At 40.7% G+C, this 17189-nt stretch overlaps 2 protein-coding genes across 4 annotated transcripts in view; both read left to right on the top strand.

The window, feature by feature from the left end:
* The window catches only part of hsd3b1 (hydroxy-delta-5-steroid dehydrogenase, 3 beta- and steroid delta-isomerase 1), a 3619-nt gene extending 840 nt beyond the window's left edge, over positions 1–2779 (top strand). Inside the window, exons 2-3 of the mRNA XM_061053537.1 lie at positions 684–848; positions 1086–2779. Coding sequence (XP_060909520.1) covers positions 684–848; positions 1086–1891 — 971 coding nt within the window. The 3' untranslated portion in view covers positions 1892–2779. The remainder of the gene's footprint in view (positions 1–683; positions 849–1085) is intronic.
* A 1342-nt stretch (positions 2780–4121) lies between these two features.
* pla1a (phospholipase A1 member A) lies at positions 4122–15658 on the top strand. 3 transcript variants are annotated; one of them, XR_009675555.1, is made up of 11 exons: positions 4122–4603; positions 5897–6119; positions 6248–6425; positions 6704–6812; positions 8113–8214; positions 9352–9444; positions 9664–9846; positions 11064–11153; positions 12110–12215; positions 12379–13130; positions 13228–13363. XR_009675555.1 is itself a non-coding variant. In XM_061053533.1 (11 exons), exons 1-11 carry the CDS (start codon positions 4537–4539, stop codon positions 15209–15211), a joined length of 1392 nt encoding a protein of 463 aa, XP_060909516.1. In that variant the 5' UTR covers positions 4125–4536; the 3' UTR covers positions 15212–15658. The 3 variants fall into 3 exon arrangements, 2 of the variants coding, with proteins under 2 accessions (XP_060909516.1, XP_060909517.1); XM_061053533.1 differs by lacking the exon at positions 12379–13130 and adding an exon at positions 15124–15658 and having other exon boundaries at positions 4125–4603; positions 13228–13380; XM_061053534.1 differs by lacking the exon at positions 12379–13130 and adding an exon at positions 15124–15658 and having other exon boundaries at positions 4127–4603; positions 9682–9846; positions 13228–13380.
* Positions 15659–17189: the final 1531 nt, after the last annotated feature.

The following is a 17189-nucleotide window of genomic DNA, read 5'->3' as shown; positions in this document are numbered from 1 at the left end:
CTAAATGAAAAAACATATTTTTTTAGATTCATTTTGGGGCTTTTTGTGCCTTTAATGGAGAGATAGAACAGTTGATAGAGTTGGAAATCAGGGAGAGAGAGTGGGAAATGACATGCGGGAAAGGCGCCACAGGCTGGATTTGAACCTGGGCCGCCTGCTTGGAGGACTATTAGACTCCATACATGGGGCGCGCGCACTTACCACTGCGCCACCAGTGCTCCAAATGAAAAAACATTTTATACCATTTACCGAAAACCATAACACCAGTTTTCTGAGAACATGTTGTGATTAAAAGTAATTTGATTGGTTGTAGTTTTATTAAACTTAATCACGTTAGGAAAGCCTCGTTGAGACATTAAATCTCACTTTCTTAATCAGGAGGGAATACCAGAAAAGTTGTGTAAGTAAGATGTAAAGGTAATTATTTGTGTTTGTGATTTTACCTAAACTTAAGTAAAAACAACTGATTATAATATAAATTCTGAAACAATGTGTGTATTTTATAGTTTAACAACTTTTATGCAATTTAAGCTCAGATCAAGTCTGAGACTAATTTTGTTTTCATGTCAAAGAAACAATAAATCTCCATCAAATACTCCCCACGTTGTTATTTTTTTCTTGTTGAATAATAAGTCTTTAAACGGTTATTCTGTGAGATTTACTCCTGATATGTTGTCTGTGAGACTGTCGAGGCGACACAAAGCTGAGTGCTTTCGAGGGGGACATCAGAGACGGTGATTTCCTGAGAAAAAGCTGCCGAGGCGCTTCGATTGTTTTCCACATCGCGTCCATCATCGATGTGACTAACTCGGTGGAATACAGCGAGATATACGGGGTCAACGTCAGAGGTATGACCGTCGCTATGTCTCAGTGAACCATCTGCACTCATCTTCACGCTAACCATTTCTCTTAAAGACTGAGATGTATTGAACTCATTTGAACACCTAATTATCAAAAATTAAAATGTTATTTTATCGTGCTTTGTAAAAAGAGAGGAAAGGCTTTCCCTCCTCAGAGATGAGACTGTATAAAGAGATCTGTTCCCTTTTAGCTCATATGAGCTTATGAGCATTGTTGCTTTGCAGGAACTCAGCTGCTGCTGGAGGCATGCATTCAAGAGAACGTGTCGTCGGTCATCTACACCAGCACCATCGAGGTGATGGGGCCAAACTCAATGGGTGAACCCATCATCAACGGCACCGAGGACACAGTTTATGAATGCGCTCTGAAGTTCGCTTACAGCAAGACCAAAAAGGAGGCTGAGGAGAGAACCCTGCAGGTCCACGACGAGCTGCTCCCAAACGGAGGCCGACTTGCTACCTGCGCCCTTCGACCGATGTACATCTATGGGGAGGGCTGCCGCTTCCTGCTGGGCCACATGGGCGACGGGATACGAAACAACAACGTTCTGTATCGCATGTCTCTGCCGGAGGCTTTAGTGAATCCTGTCTATGTGGGCAACGTGGCTGTGGCTCACCTCCAGGCAGCCCGCAGCCTCAAAGATCCACAAAAAAGAGATGTAGTCGGAGGAAAGTTTTACTTCATTTCAGACGACACGCCTCACATTTCCTATTCAGACTTCAACCACGTCATGATGTCACCTCTGGGCTTCAGCATTCAGGAGAAACTGATGGTGCCGCTCCGCCTCTTCTACCTGTTCTGCTTCCTAATGGAGATCGTGTGCATGATACTTCAGCCTTTCGTGCGTCTCGCCCCGCCGCTGAGCCGGCAGCTCCTCACCATGTTGAACACGACGTTCAGCTTCTCCTATCAGAGGGCTCAGAGAGACCTGGGGTACGCCCCCAGGTTCACCTGGCAGGACGCTCGCAAACGCACCATTGAATGGCTTGCTTCACAGCTGCCACAAGAGAGGGAAAAAAATCTGAGCTAAATAACGAATGAAAAGTCATTAACACTGTACAACAACTGCAGTAAAAATTAATTTTAATTGACAAGAAGTATGTTTATATATTTTTGGTGTTTGTCTCTTTACTTTTCCAAGCTAGCGTTTTCAACTTGGATGAGACCCCTAAAACGATTCGGGGCTGATTCGGCCTGGTCCAGAATGTAGTGCAAAACCACAGCAAGATCTATGTCCGGGTCTCCATACTCTTCCTCCAGGCCCGCAATAAAGAGATTCTTCTGCTGCATGATTTCTTGACTAATTTAGAGTCTGTACCAGAGTCTGTGTAGCAGGAAGATGTTTTTGAATCTGCTTACTGCTGAACTGAATGGTGTGCGGACCTTTTCTTTTTTTCTGCAGTTTATTCCTTTTTTTGCCCTGCACCTGTATCGATTTGCTTAGATGTGCACACTAATCTTTTTTTCTTTGAATATGTGCATAACCAGTATACTTTAGGGGGTGTGTATAGCAGTGTGTGTTGTCTTTCTAATCCAAACATTGTCCCTTGTGGCTCCAAAAGAAAAACAAGATTGTGACAAAAACTGCACAAATCAAGGCAGAAGTGTACTTTGAACTGTCTTTCACCTGTACTTTTTCATTCAGTCATCTATAGTTTAACATATCTAACACAGTAAACATGAAGCAACTATGTTTTTAAAAAGTGCAAATTACTGTTCATGATTTCTTAAAGATTTTTTGTTTCCACTTCTTTCCATTTTACTTCTGAAATGGAGTTCTGAAAACGTTTTGTTTGTTTCTCTGATATCACCACCAGGGGTCGCCAAAGTCACAGATTACTTCACATGTAGGGTTACATTGTAAATAATCTGCTTTCAAGGTTAGTACCATTAAAGTGTACGTGGGAAAAAGCTCTTACTCATTGTTCATCCTTATTCCTACTCAGCTAATACATTTATTTACTGTGATTGTCAACATGAACTTTATTGAACCAGAGAAACCATCCATCCATCTATCCATCCAACTATCCATCCACCCATCCATCCATCCATCCATCCATCTATCCATCCATCCAACTATCCATCCACCCATCCATCCATCCATCCATCCACCCATCAACCCATCCATCCATCCATCCATCCATCTATCCATCCATCCATCCATCTATCCATCCATCCATCCAACTATCCATCCAACTATCCATCCACCCATCCATCCATCCATCCATCCATCCACCCAACCATCCATCCATCCACCCATCAACCCATCCATCCACCCACCCATCCATCCATCCAACTATCCATCCACCCATCCATCCACCCATCAACCCATCTATCCATCCATCCATCCATCTATCCATCCATCCATCCATCTATCCATCCATCCATCCAACTATCCATCCAACTATCCATCCACCCATCCATCCATCCATCCATCCATCCACCCAACCATCCATCCATCCACCCATCAACCCATCCATCCATCCATCCATCCATCTATCCATCCATCCATCCATCCAACTATCCATCCACCCATCCATCCATCCATCAACCCATCCATCCATCCATCCATCCATCCATCTATCCATCCATCCATCCACCCACCCATCCATCCATCCAACTATCCATCCACCCATCCATCCACCCATCCATCCATCCATCCATCCACCCATCCATCCATCCATCCACCCACCCATCCATCCATCCAACTATCCATCCACTCATCCATCCATCCACAAATCAACCCATCCATCCATCCATCCATCAACTCATCCATCCATCCAACCATCCCTTCGTTTGAAATGACTAATAACAGTCAAATGTGTTGATTTTCCCACGCTTAGCTCCTAAATATAATTAATCTCTAAATCTCGGAGTGATTACCACAACATGACCGCCAACTGCAAATCCTAGACTTGACCCTTTATCCTTGGATAGAATTAAATTCTTTGAGTTATTACTACCTAAAAACCAGAGAAACAATCCCACTTAGCTCCTATGATCATGACTAACAGCAAAACTAAGAGACCCACAGAGATTTTAAAGTAAGAAAACAACAAACTGATTGGACTGGACAAAGTGATGTTAGCTTTGATTACATAACAGAGCGTTCATAGTGGAACAATCAATCAGCTCATGATTGATTTCTCCAAACACACTCACATGCATATATTCAGGCACCCACGCGCGCACACAAACCAGCCACAGCCAGGCCAGAGTCCAACATTTTAAACAAATAGCCATTGAACACCAATGAGGTCATGGATTCACCGCCAGGCAAAGAGCTTCAACCACTTGTCGGCTCGGTACAAACCCATTCTGAGAGAGAGAGAGAGGGGACAAAACCCACAGATGAGTGTAAAGACTGAGTAAAAGAACAGGGTGAGTTTTGTTGTGGATACATTGGAGCTTTACAAGAAAAGAAACGTGGGAAAAATCCTCCTGGACTCTTTTATATGGATTCTTGCTCTGCTGTTGGCCTGTTGAATGCTGAGTTGTCGTTCCAGCAGCACAACACCACACACACACACACACACACACAGAGGTTGGATTTTTTGGTCAAGCCAAAAGCTGATCTGCATCCACCAATCCTGGACTAAACAGAGCAGCTGAGCCCTGTTAAGCACCGAATACAAGCTCCCAGGCAACTCCTCTCAGCTCTCTGTTACTACAGAAATGTCTCAGCAACACAATACCATCCTGCTCTGTCTTTTCATCGTCTTCATTACATCACTGGTGCTGGGTGAGTACTCTAATTATCTTTTTTTTCTAGTCATTTTCATGCTATTGCAGCACATTTTTCAGTTATGAAAGGATGAGATTGTCCTTGTGTTTAAAGTGTACAGTTGTTACAATTAAAGCCGCTCATTGATTCGGTTAGTGTTTGTAACAGTTAATTTCTCAGTTACAAATTAGAATATCTGACCTGATATTGTTTCCTCCATTAAAATATTGTTGAATCAAAATGTTTCTGTCACCAAAGTGGTTAGCATGGACAAATTTTAGGATCATTTGCTCCTCGTCACAGATTTGTTCATGTCCAACAAAGAGTTGCGGGAGCATTGTTGTCGTCACGGTTGATTTTCCTTTTTTTAGTCTTTGTAGTTTTTTTGAGTGTCTTTTTGGCTGTTTTGTGTTTCTTCATAGGTTTTATGCATTTGTCTGTAGATGTTTGTGTTTCTTTGTAGTCCTTAGTAATTTTTCCTGTCATCATGTGTCTCCTGTCATTGTGTCTCTTTGTCGTACTTTAGCATCCCTTAGTGGTCTTTTTGTGTTGCTTCATGGACTTTTTCACATTGAAAACCCGGCAGTATACCGCCAAAAACAGAGGCGCTGATTGTCAGCAGGCAATGAAGGCAACTGCTTGGGGCAACAAGCCGGCAGGGGTCATCTGAGGGCTGACAAACTTTAAACCACAGCAGTGGCTGAAACTGTGAAAAATTTTACAGTGACAGTTGGAAACCTCCCTAAGGGGGCCCCATCTGACAGCACTTGTAGCTCTGAGTTGCTCTGAGAGTTGTAGCTCTGCTAAGCGTTGCATGAAAACCAAATTTTGTCAATGAAAGTTTTTGAAGGATAAAGTAAAGAGTAAGCATCGACTGGCAGAAATACCAGTGATGACTGCTGGTTGGAGGGGCCCCAGTGAATTTTTCCAACGGCCCCAGCAGACTCTAGAAGCACTTGTGTGTCTTTGTCATACTTAAGCATCCCTTAGTGGTTGTTTTTGTGTTGCTACATTGACTTTTTCAAACTGAAACCAGACAGTCATGCTAAAAAGAGACACTTTTTTAGTCCCCCTGTGACCCATTGGGCCTCTGAGCCTGTCACAAAAGGATTAGTGCAAGTAAATGTTCAGCTGATAAGAGGAAGATTTAACAGAATGTCCTTTTACGTCCTACTTTACCGCGCTATCATCTTGGTCACTGAACACAATATCAATGGCTACTTTATGTTTTATTGTCTAAATTCAACATGCTGGACTTTGATGTCTTGACACCAACACCAGCCCAGTGACTTTGTTTCTCTAATCGCTCAGGTTTAGAAAAGAATTCGACACATGAGGAGTGTGCTGACCTGAACAACACCACCTGGCAGGAGTACCGTCAGCGCAGTGTCAAACTGCAGGTTCAGTATCTGCTGCTGACCAGGAAAAACCTGGACTGTGCACAAACGTTCACTCAGCAGTCTCTTACAGAAACAGAGCAGCCGTCTTACTTCAACATCTCCCGCCCCACAAAGGTCATCATCCACGGGTACAGGTGAGGAAGAGGAGGGACATTTCCATCCCTGTAGAATGATTGATTCCTTCAACCTCCCATCAGCCTTAAACTACTTCTTTCATCACGATCTTCCTGACTCAGTCCTGTGTCCCTTTAACCCCCCTCAGGGCTCTGGGCAGTAAGCCGTCCTGGGTGAAGGATCTGGCCGTGGCCCTGCTCCGGGCTCAGGATGTGAACGTGGTGGTGGTGGACTGGATCTACGGCGCCTCATTCGCCTACAACCTGGTGGTGGAAAACTACAAGGAGGTGGCTGTGCAGATCTCTGTTCTCATAAACCAGATGCAGGTCAGACACTCAGAGGACATCTATGTTACATCTTTAATTATTTCAGAACTCTTTGAGGATTTTGGTACAAAAGATTTGAATCTATTTGTATTTGGAGGAAAAGCTATATTACCCCAAAACATCTGTGCAACCAAATTTAACATACTTCAAAATCTGTTGCTTTTGAGGAGTTCGCCACACTCTTATTTTACCCTTTAAATAAAACAAAGATTCAGTCGAGGACCTTGTGCAAGTTTCAGGTGAAATTTAAAAGTTTTTCAAACTCTCACACCTCACAGACAAATGGCTGCAAACTGGAGTCCTTCCACTTCATCGGGATCAGTCTTGGGGCTCACGTCGCTGGATTTGTGGGGACTCTGTTTGAAGGGAAAATCGGAAGAATCACAGGTAAATCCGGAGCAACAAGCAGTGTAAAAGACTCTCCTGGAGGCTGGAAAAGCAGGTCAAAGTTGATTTTGAGACACTGACCCTTAATCCTACTTTTTCTTTTTTCCTTTGTTGTGTGAATAAAAACATATTTAGTTGCTATAATATTTTGGTTTCTTGAGCAGATCTCAGCCCTGCAACACATGTGCTCCATCTTAGATAAAAGACGAGTTACCTTTACAAATGAAACACTCCAAACTAAGAAGGAGCGCTTATATTTGTAAAATAAAAGGCTCGTCTACAGAACAGCAGGTCAGACAGTGAAGGTATCCGGAGTCTCTCGGAGCCTGAGTGTGCTTCAGAGCGACCTTGAGAGATAAGCCAAGCTCTTCAAAGGACAACAACACTTTGATAAGAGCCATGTGGAGACGCTCAGTCACCAGAAACACAATGCAGCACTGTTCACTTGTTTATATCGGGCGCTTCTGTCTGAGAGGGGAGGCTGGTGCAAGTTTGGAAATAATTCAGAGGAGCCTGCAGCTGCAGACCGGACTTTGTCGAAACAAATGGAAAACTTAGATTAACTTAAACAAGAAACACTTATTACTGCGTCAAATAAATCAATATGACTATAAGTTATTCATCTCAGTTAAACTTCTTTTAATTAAAAACATGTAACCCAGATAAATTCAATTAGGAGGAAGTGACAAGAAAGAGAAACTTAGTATTACGTTATAAAAGTAAATTACCCTTAAAGGTCACATATTCTCCTCCTCTTCAACTAGCTTAAATAAGTCTCAGATCTCCTCAAAACATGTGTGTGAAGTTTCTTGTTCTAAATCCACTCTGATCCTGTATTTGATCATGCCTATAAACCCCTCTATTTCAGCCCTGCTCAGAACAGACTGTTTCTGTGTCTGTACCTTTAAATGTAAATGAGCTGTGTCTGACCACGCCCCCTCTCTGGAAGGGCTTGAGTGTACTCAGGCTTTCTCGCTCCATGCCCTATTTAACACCTAGCTGTGGGAGTGTCACCCACCTGGGGGAGGGGTTACTGCCCTTTGTGATGTCATGAAGGGAAAATCTCCAAACAGCCTGTTTGAGCACACATTTTCTGAAAAGTGGAGCAGGGAAAAGACGGAGAGGATGGACTCTTCTCATAATTGAGAACTGCTTCTCAACACTTCTCTTATCACAGCACAGGAGATGAATAATACTCAGATATAATGGTAATAGATGAAGACCCGTATCTATTGACATTGTTTATTCCTAAAGACCTGTTGTACATTTTAACAAAGTTTCCCGTGTCCTTGTCTTCCAGGTCTGGATCCTGCTGGTCCCATGTTTAAAGGAGCCGACACCTTCGACCGTTTGGACCCCTCTGACGCTCTGTTTGTCGATGCCATCCACACAGACTCTGACTGTGAGAAAACTTACAACAAAATATCATGCATATCATATTGTATTGTATCGAATATACAATACGATATGATATGTATGATACGATATGATAAAATATCAAATGATGAGTGATGCATTTTTCTTCACTGAGGCATAAAGACATTTTGTCAAGGTTGAGGAGCGATGGAGCAGATTGGTTGCGCAAGTCAGCTAAGTTTGTTGACTTTATATCAAGACTATGTACACCTTTTCAAAAAACTGAATTACACAAACTTTCACTTGAAGCAAGAGCGTTACAATGGATGAACCTTCGCTCATTTACATTCAGTGGATTTCCTGTCATATGGGGGAGAGAACCTTTGGCTTCATACAGCTCAATAATCAGCGCGATATCCCCAAATATAGGAACCTTTCAGACGGGTCTATAACCGTCTCAACAAGGTTTTTCTGTATGAGAAATGTTTCATCTGTTTTTAATGGGTCGGTATGTTAAACCCCCCCCCCCCACACACACACACACACACGTACAGCCCATGCTTCTTAAATTTGCATGTAAACCTTTTATTTACTTGACTTTAGACATTGATAGATCAGCAGAGACTGGGCAGATATTTGCTATTTAAACTGCAACTTTTCTTCATTCTTTTGCAATTAGAACAGCACATACAGGCTTTATCAATGACTTCAAAAGTTCATGAACAAAGGAACATGGGAGCATAGACTCTCCGAGTTGGTCAGATGAAACCTTGGGCTCATTAAAGCTCATGTTGGCACACTTTAAATAAAACTGTTGTGTAACTGACTGTTTGCTGGGTTCATTTTTCCCTGAAGTAAGATCATAATGATATACAAGCTTGTTTTGTCAGGTCACTTTGAAAGCAGCTGACTCATCCTGGGAAAATCCAGCCTGCAATCATCTTAAATTGTGGCTTCTGTTTGGCTAACGGCCATGCTTAACCCACCAATTTCATGCAAATACTTCAGCAAGGTTGTTAAAAGACGGCCTAAAGTATTTTTTTAAACAGGGTTCAGTGATCGAATGTACGGTGGATAAATATAAGTCTCAAAGCTGCCTGGGTTAATAGGTGTTTTTTGGAGTTAAAAGCACTACATCAGCGATAAAATGATGACAGTATTTAATATTCTTCTTCTGCTTCAGATTTTGGCATCTCCATCCCTGTCGGCCATGTGGACTTCTTTCTGAACGGGGGAAAAGATCAGACTGGATGTGCCCGCTCCAGGTTTGCTTCAAGTGAGTCCAGCACCCACAAATACAATTTGCAGCTTCCAGACTGTGTGTGTGTGTGTGTGTGTGTGTGTGTGTGTGAGTGTGTGTGTGTGTGTGTGTGTGTGTTTAAAGTTGGCTGAAATAAAGATGATTAAAATGATGCATCAATCATTTTAAATATCTTGATTTTTGAAAAGTGTAGCCTCCAGACCTTTGGCCCCTTTAGTGTCTGTGTGTTGTCAGTTCTTGTCTACTTCCCAGTGTACGGCTATGTGATCTGTGACCACATGAGGGCGCTGCACGTCTATATGAGCGCGCTGAACGGCTCGTGCCCGCTGATTGGGATCCCCTGCTCCAGTTATGAGGACTTCCTAAAGGGAAACTGTTTGGACTGTGACATCTTCAAGGGCACATGTCCAACTATAGGTAAGGAAACACCTGAGAACACACACCTCGAACTGAAGAGTAATGTGTTTTGTTATGCATCTTTTATAAAATGTTTGCACAAAAGATAAGGGTGTGTCTGAATAGTTTGAGAGGTAGACGTGTTCCCAGTTAATGTGTGTCCTTTCTTATCAAATACATCTCTTACTAGGCTATTTAAAAACGCTTTATATTTAAATACAGTTTTCTGCCCGTAATGCTGCGAAAATGTTACTCACTTTTTTTTTGACATGAACTTCTTCCACCAGTTATTAAATTTGAGTAACTTTTACTTTAGGAGTCTTTTTCTACGTTTATTTACAGCTATAAAAACTTACACCAAAATAAAGTAGGACTACAGAAGAATACATTTTAAAAAAACTATGGCTGTCAGCATTAATAATCGTGATTAATTAAGGTCGGAAACTAATGCTTTAAACATTTTTTTCTAACGATTAATTGCATGCTATTTTGTCCCTCATGGGCCCCTTTAGTGTCTCCCTGTAGTCATGGTGATGTAAAAGGACTCTTCTGTGTCTATGAATGTTTCATTTAACTTTAAAAAAAAAAAACACTCTCAGAAAGCTCAGCTGACGAGTCCAAAGTAATATCCACAATTTACCTTTGTTCCCGTATCTGTTACCTGTTTTCATTTTAATTTTTGATCTGTAATGAGTTACTGGTTTTTTTTCCATTACATCAAATAACAAGAGAAAGCGGGGCACCAGTAGCCTAGTGGTTAGTGCACGTGCCCCATGTACGGAGGCTGAAGTCGGAGGTTCGAGTCTTACCTGTGACTCTGTCTTTCCCTGCTTTCTCTCTCTCCTGATTTCTGCCTCTATCCACTGACCTATATCTATAGGTATAAAAAGCCCCAAAATAAACCTTTAAAATTAAAACACTACACATTCAATAATCTAAAATTTAAGAAGAAAGAATAAAATAATATAAATCAGGCAGCTTGTGTTTGCTCTCTGTTTAGCTTCTGCCTCACCAGCAGATATATTCGGCATCCATTGCTGCAGGCCTGGTCCCATCTCACAACAGCTTCTGGAAACTTCTTATCATTTCAACCCCCGATACACCAACGCACACTGATATAGCTCCACAGTTAATGTACATGAGAGCCCTTTGATTTGTGACGCATGTGCAGAAGAACTAAAGGATGACCCTAATCATCTACATGTGTGTTGTGTGTGTCTGTGTTGTGTGTGTTTCAGGTTTATCAGAAAACAGTGGGATAACAATATCTCCAATCCCCAAAGAGCAGAGGCTGTTCCTCCTCACGTCTTCTTCGACACCTTTCTGCGGTCAGTGTCTGGATGTCTTAAGATGTTCGTGAGAAAATGTGTGATTTTAAAGTTTAGGTGTGGAGAAATGTGCATCTAGCTACAGGCTGAGTTAGTTTGTCTCGCCAATGAGTTAACGTTTCCCATAACAACCTGTGAACTAATTTTTATATTAACTTGAAATGTGTTTACCAGGAAAACCCAAAGGGTGTTACGTCATGTTACATCAAGCTTCTCTAGCTAACATGAGAAATGATTGGTGCCCAGTATACAACACAAAAGTCAATTTCAAAGCACAAGAAAGGACATTTTGCAAAGTCTTTCAGGCCAAGAATGACACTAAAGTGATGTCTTTTATTGCACTAGAATGAACTACGCTAAATGTAGCACAGTTTAGTTACTAGCTTTGTTACAAAATAGTTACCAGCTAGCTGCAAATTAATATTAACTTTTGCACACAGCCTCTCTTCTAGTACTTCAGGGGTAGTTAAATAATTTGTCTAATGTCAGGGGAAAACTAAGGTATTACATTTATGTTTATTTAGCTAACCGTAGTTTACTAATCTAGAATTATTGCTAGCTAGCTAAGACAGTTTGTAAATTCATTTTAACAGCTATGTTTGTTACAAAGCTAACAATGCAAGATATTGTTTAAGCCATACGCTTGTCATAGTTCATAGCAAGCTTGCTAAGCTGCTTGTATACAAACGTTTTGGCTTGCAAAATATTATCTAAGAGGAAATTATTGTTGCTAGCTAGCTTGACGAAATTTGTCGCCTACTAATGTGATCCAGGTGTTGGTTTCGGTTTCTGAATGCGTCATGGTTTCGTTTTTGTCACTTATTAATGCAGTAAGTCAAACTTCAGACTGCACATACATTTTATTGTGCCTTACCTTCCTCTGAGAAGATTTTTTTTTTTTTTTAAGTAAGTACTTAATTATACTTTATTTTTTAATATTCTGTTCCTCTGAGCAGCTCATCACATCCTGCTGCGGCTGGAGGTTTCTCCTCTGGATAAGAGCGCTGAGGTCGAGGTGACACTGAGGACGGAGAGCCTCAGGAAAGAACAGAGACTGAGACTGTAGGTACCAAAAGTAACGTCAACGTACAATCTTTGTTATGGTGTATAGATTTAAAAGGTTTGGTCACATTGGTGAATTTAACTTTGTTTAGAAATGAATGAAAAACACACTTTTACTGTAAAGTATTTTTACTTATCCTGATTTATTTTATGTGATGTATAGGTCACCGACAGAGAGCAGGTTTTCCTCTTTCTTTCTTATCAATGTTTTGTCAATTTATCTTAATGTGTGTCTAACTTGCAAAAAAACCTACTTCACTCACAGCGTGCAAGCATTATGTCTGATACATATTTCTTACATACTTATTAATAACCTACCTATGGTAACCTATTTTGATCCTTCACTAATCCCAGCTAAAAAATGTGTGCCATAACTTTATCACTTTTTCCTAATGTTTACCAGCTACACCTGTCCCTTTAATCCTCAAATATGAGGACATTTTGTTATTGTACTCCCAAAACCAATCCCAAAATCAAAACTATCACCATCAATTAGAAATTTAAGAGGAGCTAAATTGAGGATTTCAGCATTATTTTTGACTCCCTCTGTATAGTTGCTGACAGACTGAGATGCAGCAGCCTTACCTCATATTTATTATTTCTCTCTCTTTGTTTAACCCAAAAAAAGCTGAGCAAACAGATTCTATTTCAAGAGAAGATTTACTGTACGGTGCTCCACTGTAAAGGCGCAGGTGCAGGTGCAGCCTGCAGCTGCAGGAAATGTGCCCACGCGGAGGTTTACTTCAGTTCAGGAGGGCGTATAACACTTTTTTTTAATCTGTTTGTTTGCTCACTTTATTGCAAGATTGCAAAAACTATTATTGCAAACCTTATTAGCTCATGTGCTAGATTGTTGATAAAGATGTTGTGAGATGTAGCAGTCAGTCTGTCGCAGCGCTCTGTTCAACACAGGAGGTAATAACTGTCCTCTGTGATGAATGTTGTTTATCTACAAGTGTGTCTGTCTATCTTGTGTTTTCTGACATGCTTCGTGTATATGTTTTATTTTCAGTCGGACAGATACGACGATGTACAGGACGGTGTTGACTCACCCGCTGCCTCTGTGTGAGATCCAAACCATCGAGCTGAAGAACACCGGAGCTTTCTACAGGCAGGGAGACATCCACGTCAAGTCTGTGTGTGTCTCTGAGTTCCCCTCCAACAGGTGCATTATCTGAACACGATGAACACACACACACTGCACTCTGTTTAATTTCCCACACAGACTCCTGTGAGATATTATGTGTCTGTAAACTGTGAATCATTTACGGGTTCTGGAAACCAAACAGCCTCCAGGCCTGTTTCTGTTGAGCCGCCTCATAAGGAGATGAAATACACAAGCTACAGATCAAGAACAGTTTGTCATTTGTGTTCTTGTCTGCATGGCGGACTGAGTAACAGCAGCAATATTTATTTTTATGAATGGGAAAACGAAGCAAAACTCCAATGTTTTGCACTCCTTGCACTCTTAAAATTGTATTTTTCGAACAACATCTCTAATCAATCCTTCCATCAAGCCAAGAGAACACACTGTGCAGAAGCCAAGGATGTAGACATCAGGTTTTTAAAAACAGTTAAGCCCACGAAGAAGTGCCTTAAAGTGCATTTATGAAATGGCCAATAGGGGGCAATGTTGCTAGTTTTGAAAGAAAATTCAAAGAATGGCCCGACTTCTTACATGATTAATGACTTCATGTCAACATGGTCCCTGTAAGAGTAAAATAGATGGTGAAGCAGGATTTATGTCCCAGAGCATGACGATTTGATAATATAGTGACCTTTAATGAAGATATAGGCCTGACGACCTTCATCCACCGTCTCATCCAAATATGGTTTCTTATGGCAACCGATAAAACGAGATGGCCTTGTATTCAAACCTTGAAGCTGTCACATGGGTTGATAAGAGGAAGTCAAACTGATTCTCCTCCCAGCGTTTCCTGTCTCTCTTCAGCTGTCCAATAAAGGCAAAAATAACTGTGTTTTGTCCGAGGTTTTTTAATTGCACGCTCTGAAAAAAGCCTCCATGGACAGGTGTTTCAAATAAGCATTTTGCTATAAACACTAAGAGCAACACAGCTGAGAATGTGCATGGTTAAATGTTACAGAACCGATGTCACTGTATGTTCAAATTAGAGCAACAAATAAACAAATACAACTTTTAATAAAAAAAAACAATCCTCTGAACTCTGTAGAGGAGGATGTTAGCCAGGCTTACATCCATCATGAACAACCCCCCTCACCCCCTGCATGACACAATGGGGGGCTCTGAGCAGCTCCTTCAGCAGCAGACTCAGACGTCCACCCTGCAAGAAAGAGCGCTACAGTGGGTCGTTCATTCCAACTGCAGTCAGACTCTTTAACAGCATCACCATCACGTGACTCTGACTGTACCATAATGTTCGTTACAATCAAGATGCTACACACTGTGTGTTCTTGTCTTTCCACAAGTGACATTTTATTCCTTTTTTTTTTTTTTTTTAATTTGAATACTACCATATCTATCTTCTTGTATTTTTAAATACAACATTCTTCTTTTTTTTTTTAAAGATTTTTTTTTGGGGGATTTTTGTGCCTTTAATTGAGAGATAGGATAGTGGATAGAGTCGGAAATCAGGGAGAGAGAGAGAGAGTGGGAAAGGAGCCACAGGTTGGATTTGAACCTGTGCCGCCCACTCGGAGGACTACAGCCTCCATACTTGGGGCGCGCGCACTAACCACTGCACCACCCGCGCCCCAAATACAACATTATTTTTACAGTAATTAAAATTACTGAACAAAAAATGTTTTGCTGATTCTGTTCCTCTGTTTTTGAGCTGTTGTAACAACCACATTTTCCCAGAATGGGGGATCAATTAAATGTTTCTTATCTTTTGTTAAAGTTACAAATTTGTAACTGTTCTTGTTTCAGGCAAGACGTGCCGCTGTGTGTGAACAACTTCCACATCAGACGAGGAGCTCCGTGGTTTCATGACTTCGTGCAGGTGTGCGACTACTAATAAAGACACGACACTGATGAAAAAAAAACACTCAGTGCATCTACGGTGAAGTCCTCAACAAGAAGTCAGTGTTCAACACCTCTTTCAATGTCAATGAAGATGATCAGAGATTCAAATCTCAGCCGGTGAAGCCAAAGAAATATGTTTTATTTTTCAGATGAAGCTTACAGTTTTACACTAACAAACCCACCGCAGTCTAGATTTACGTCACTGTTAAGTTAATATGCTGCCCAACTGACTTCCTATAACACCATACCATCAGTCAGATACAGTCATGTATGTCATGCATCTACAGTTTGTTTTTAGTCTTGTCCTTTGTTTTTCTTCTTTGACGACTTTTTTCTATGACATAGTTTTATGATGTTTCAGGTGAAAGTGTTTTTTTAATGTAGCGCTGCTGAATTCAGTTTGTCGTTTTAAAGCAAAGCAATAAACCTGCTCACTGTGCTTTTCTTCGTCTGCTGAAACTAAATAATATCATTTGTTTGTCAGATTCTGAGATAAAAAATTTTCTCAAAGCAAAACTTCAGCAAAAAACGGAACAAAACAAAAAATGCAGCTCAACAAAAGAAACCGGAAACACGTTGATGGGAACCACTTTGATATTTTTCTGTCATTACAGACAAGAAGAAAGATGTTGTCAATTTGTGAATGATTGATCAGGTTGTTTTGGGGGTCATGTGAGATATAAGAAGGAGGAAAAAAAAATAAAAAAATCAAAGAAAACAAACTACATGTCCACTGCACACATTCAGTTTATGGAGAAATCTTGGCCCCATGGAAATATTTTAAACACGTTGGATTTTGTACATTTCAATCCCATTTCACTCAAAAAGAAGTAAATAACAGGCAATGAATGTATTTCACAGTATACAGGTGTGTATTAAACTCTCAATCAGTTACAAAAATGTACAAAAAACATGATCTACAGGCATCTAACATTTCCCCAAAGATGTAAAAGAGTGTCCGACTAATGAAGGTGGTGTCAGGCTGAAAATGAGAAACTGTGAAGCTCCGTCTTAGACAACAAACATTTCAAACCCTGAAACACCTCAGGATCGATTCAGGTATATAAACTTCCAGCCCTGAAGAGAGAATGAACGGAGCGGAGTTATTTTTTTTTGTACTTAAATAGGTGTGGAAAGTTCTTGAGAAGTGAGGAAAACAAAATCTTTCCCAACTTTAGTAAGAGCTGATTTTAATCGGTAGTTCCAACTCTTATTAATTAACATATTGTGTCTTGTGAGATGAAAAGCGAAGGCACTTGTTTCAGTATCACAGGATGCATTTTTTTCAGGGCTGCACAAACCGCAGTGGCATCGTTATACGAGCATTTGCAACAAACACATTGCAAAAATCTGAATTTATCGCAGTAAAAAAGTAATATTTAATTTTATTTCTCACTCAGTTTGTGCACATTTTATCTGTTTAATGGAGGGAAAACGTCAGCAAACACATGCACATCACTTGGTGCTTAGTTGTGAAAAATCACTAGATATGATGCACAAAGACTCTACGGCTCCTCAACATATACACTGTGTTCTTTAAGGTGTATAGTGAATACATTAGTATATCTTTGGAAGCCATAGTGTCTGAGTCTTTGTGCATCGTACCTGTTTGATGGAGGCCCAGGTATAACGGCATGTTGATGCAGTCACATTAAGCCAAAGTTAGCTGTCAGCTACGTTCACATTATTTGGTGCCAATTAAGTGATTAAAAAAATTATATTATTTTATGGATTCAGGAGAAACATGTTGCGAACACAAGTATTGTTTAAAGATAAAAACAGAGTTGCAGCTGATATTCACTCTTTAAGTTTTGTTTGTTTACCGCACTTCATGTCGTTATCGGAATATCAAAGTAATCACACATCGTACCGTTTTCTGACATCATTGAGGCCTTATAAGCGCGTAAAAACACACCGCATTTATCTGGTTTGAGTTTCTCTTTTCTTCATATCGTCATATATATCACAGA

Source organism: Labrus mixtus, chromosome 13 (genome assembly GCF_963584025.1).
Source record: "Labrus mixtus chromosome 13, fLabMix1.1, whole genome shotgun sequence".
NCBI classification, from domain to species: domain Eukaryota; kingdom Metazoa; phylum Chordata; class Actinopteri; order Labriformes; family Labridae; genus Labrus; species Labrus mixtus.
The sequence above is the reverse complement of the archived record's forward strand: the minus strand, read 5'-3'. Positions and strand labels throughout refer to the sequence as shown.

What these genes read in the sequence shown, in the direction of transcription:
- pla1a (XM_061053533.1), top strand. Translation starts at nt 4,537, where the DNA reads ATGTCTCAGCAACACAATACCATCCTGCTCTGTCTTTTCATCGTCTTC. An exon ending in GAAAATCGGAAGAATCACAG is followed by an intron (nt 6,813 to 8,112) that starts GTAAATCCGGAG and finishes CTTGTCTTCCAG; the next exon opens with GTCTGGATCCTGCTGGTCCC. An exon ending in TCTGAGTTCCCCTCCAACAG is followed by an intron (nt 13,381 to 15,123) that starts GTGCATTATCTG and finishes TTCTTGTTTCAG; the next exon opens with GCAAGACGTGCCGCTGTGTG.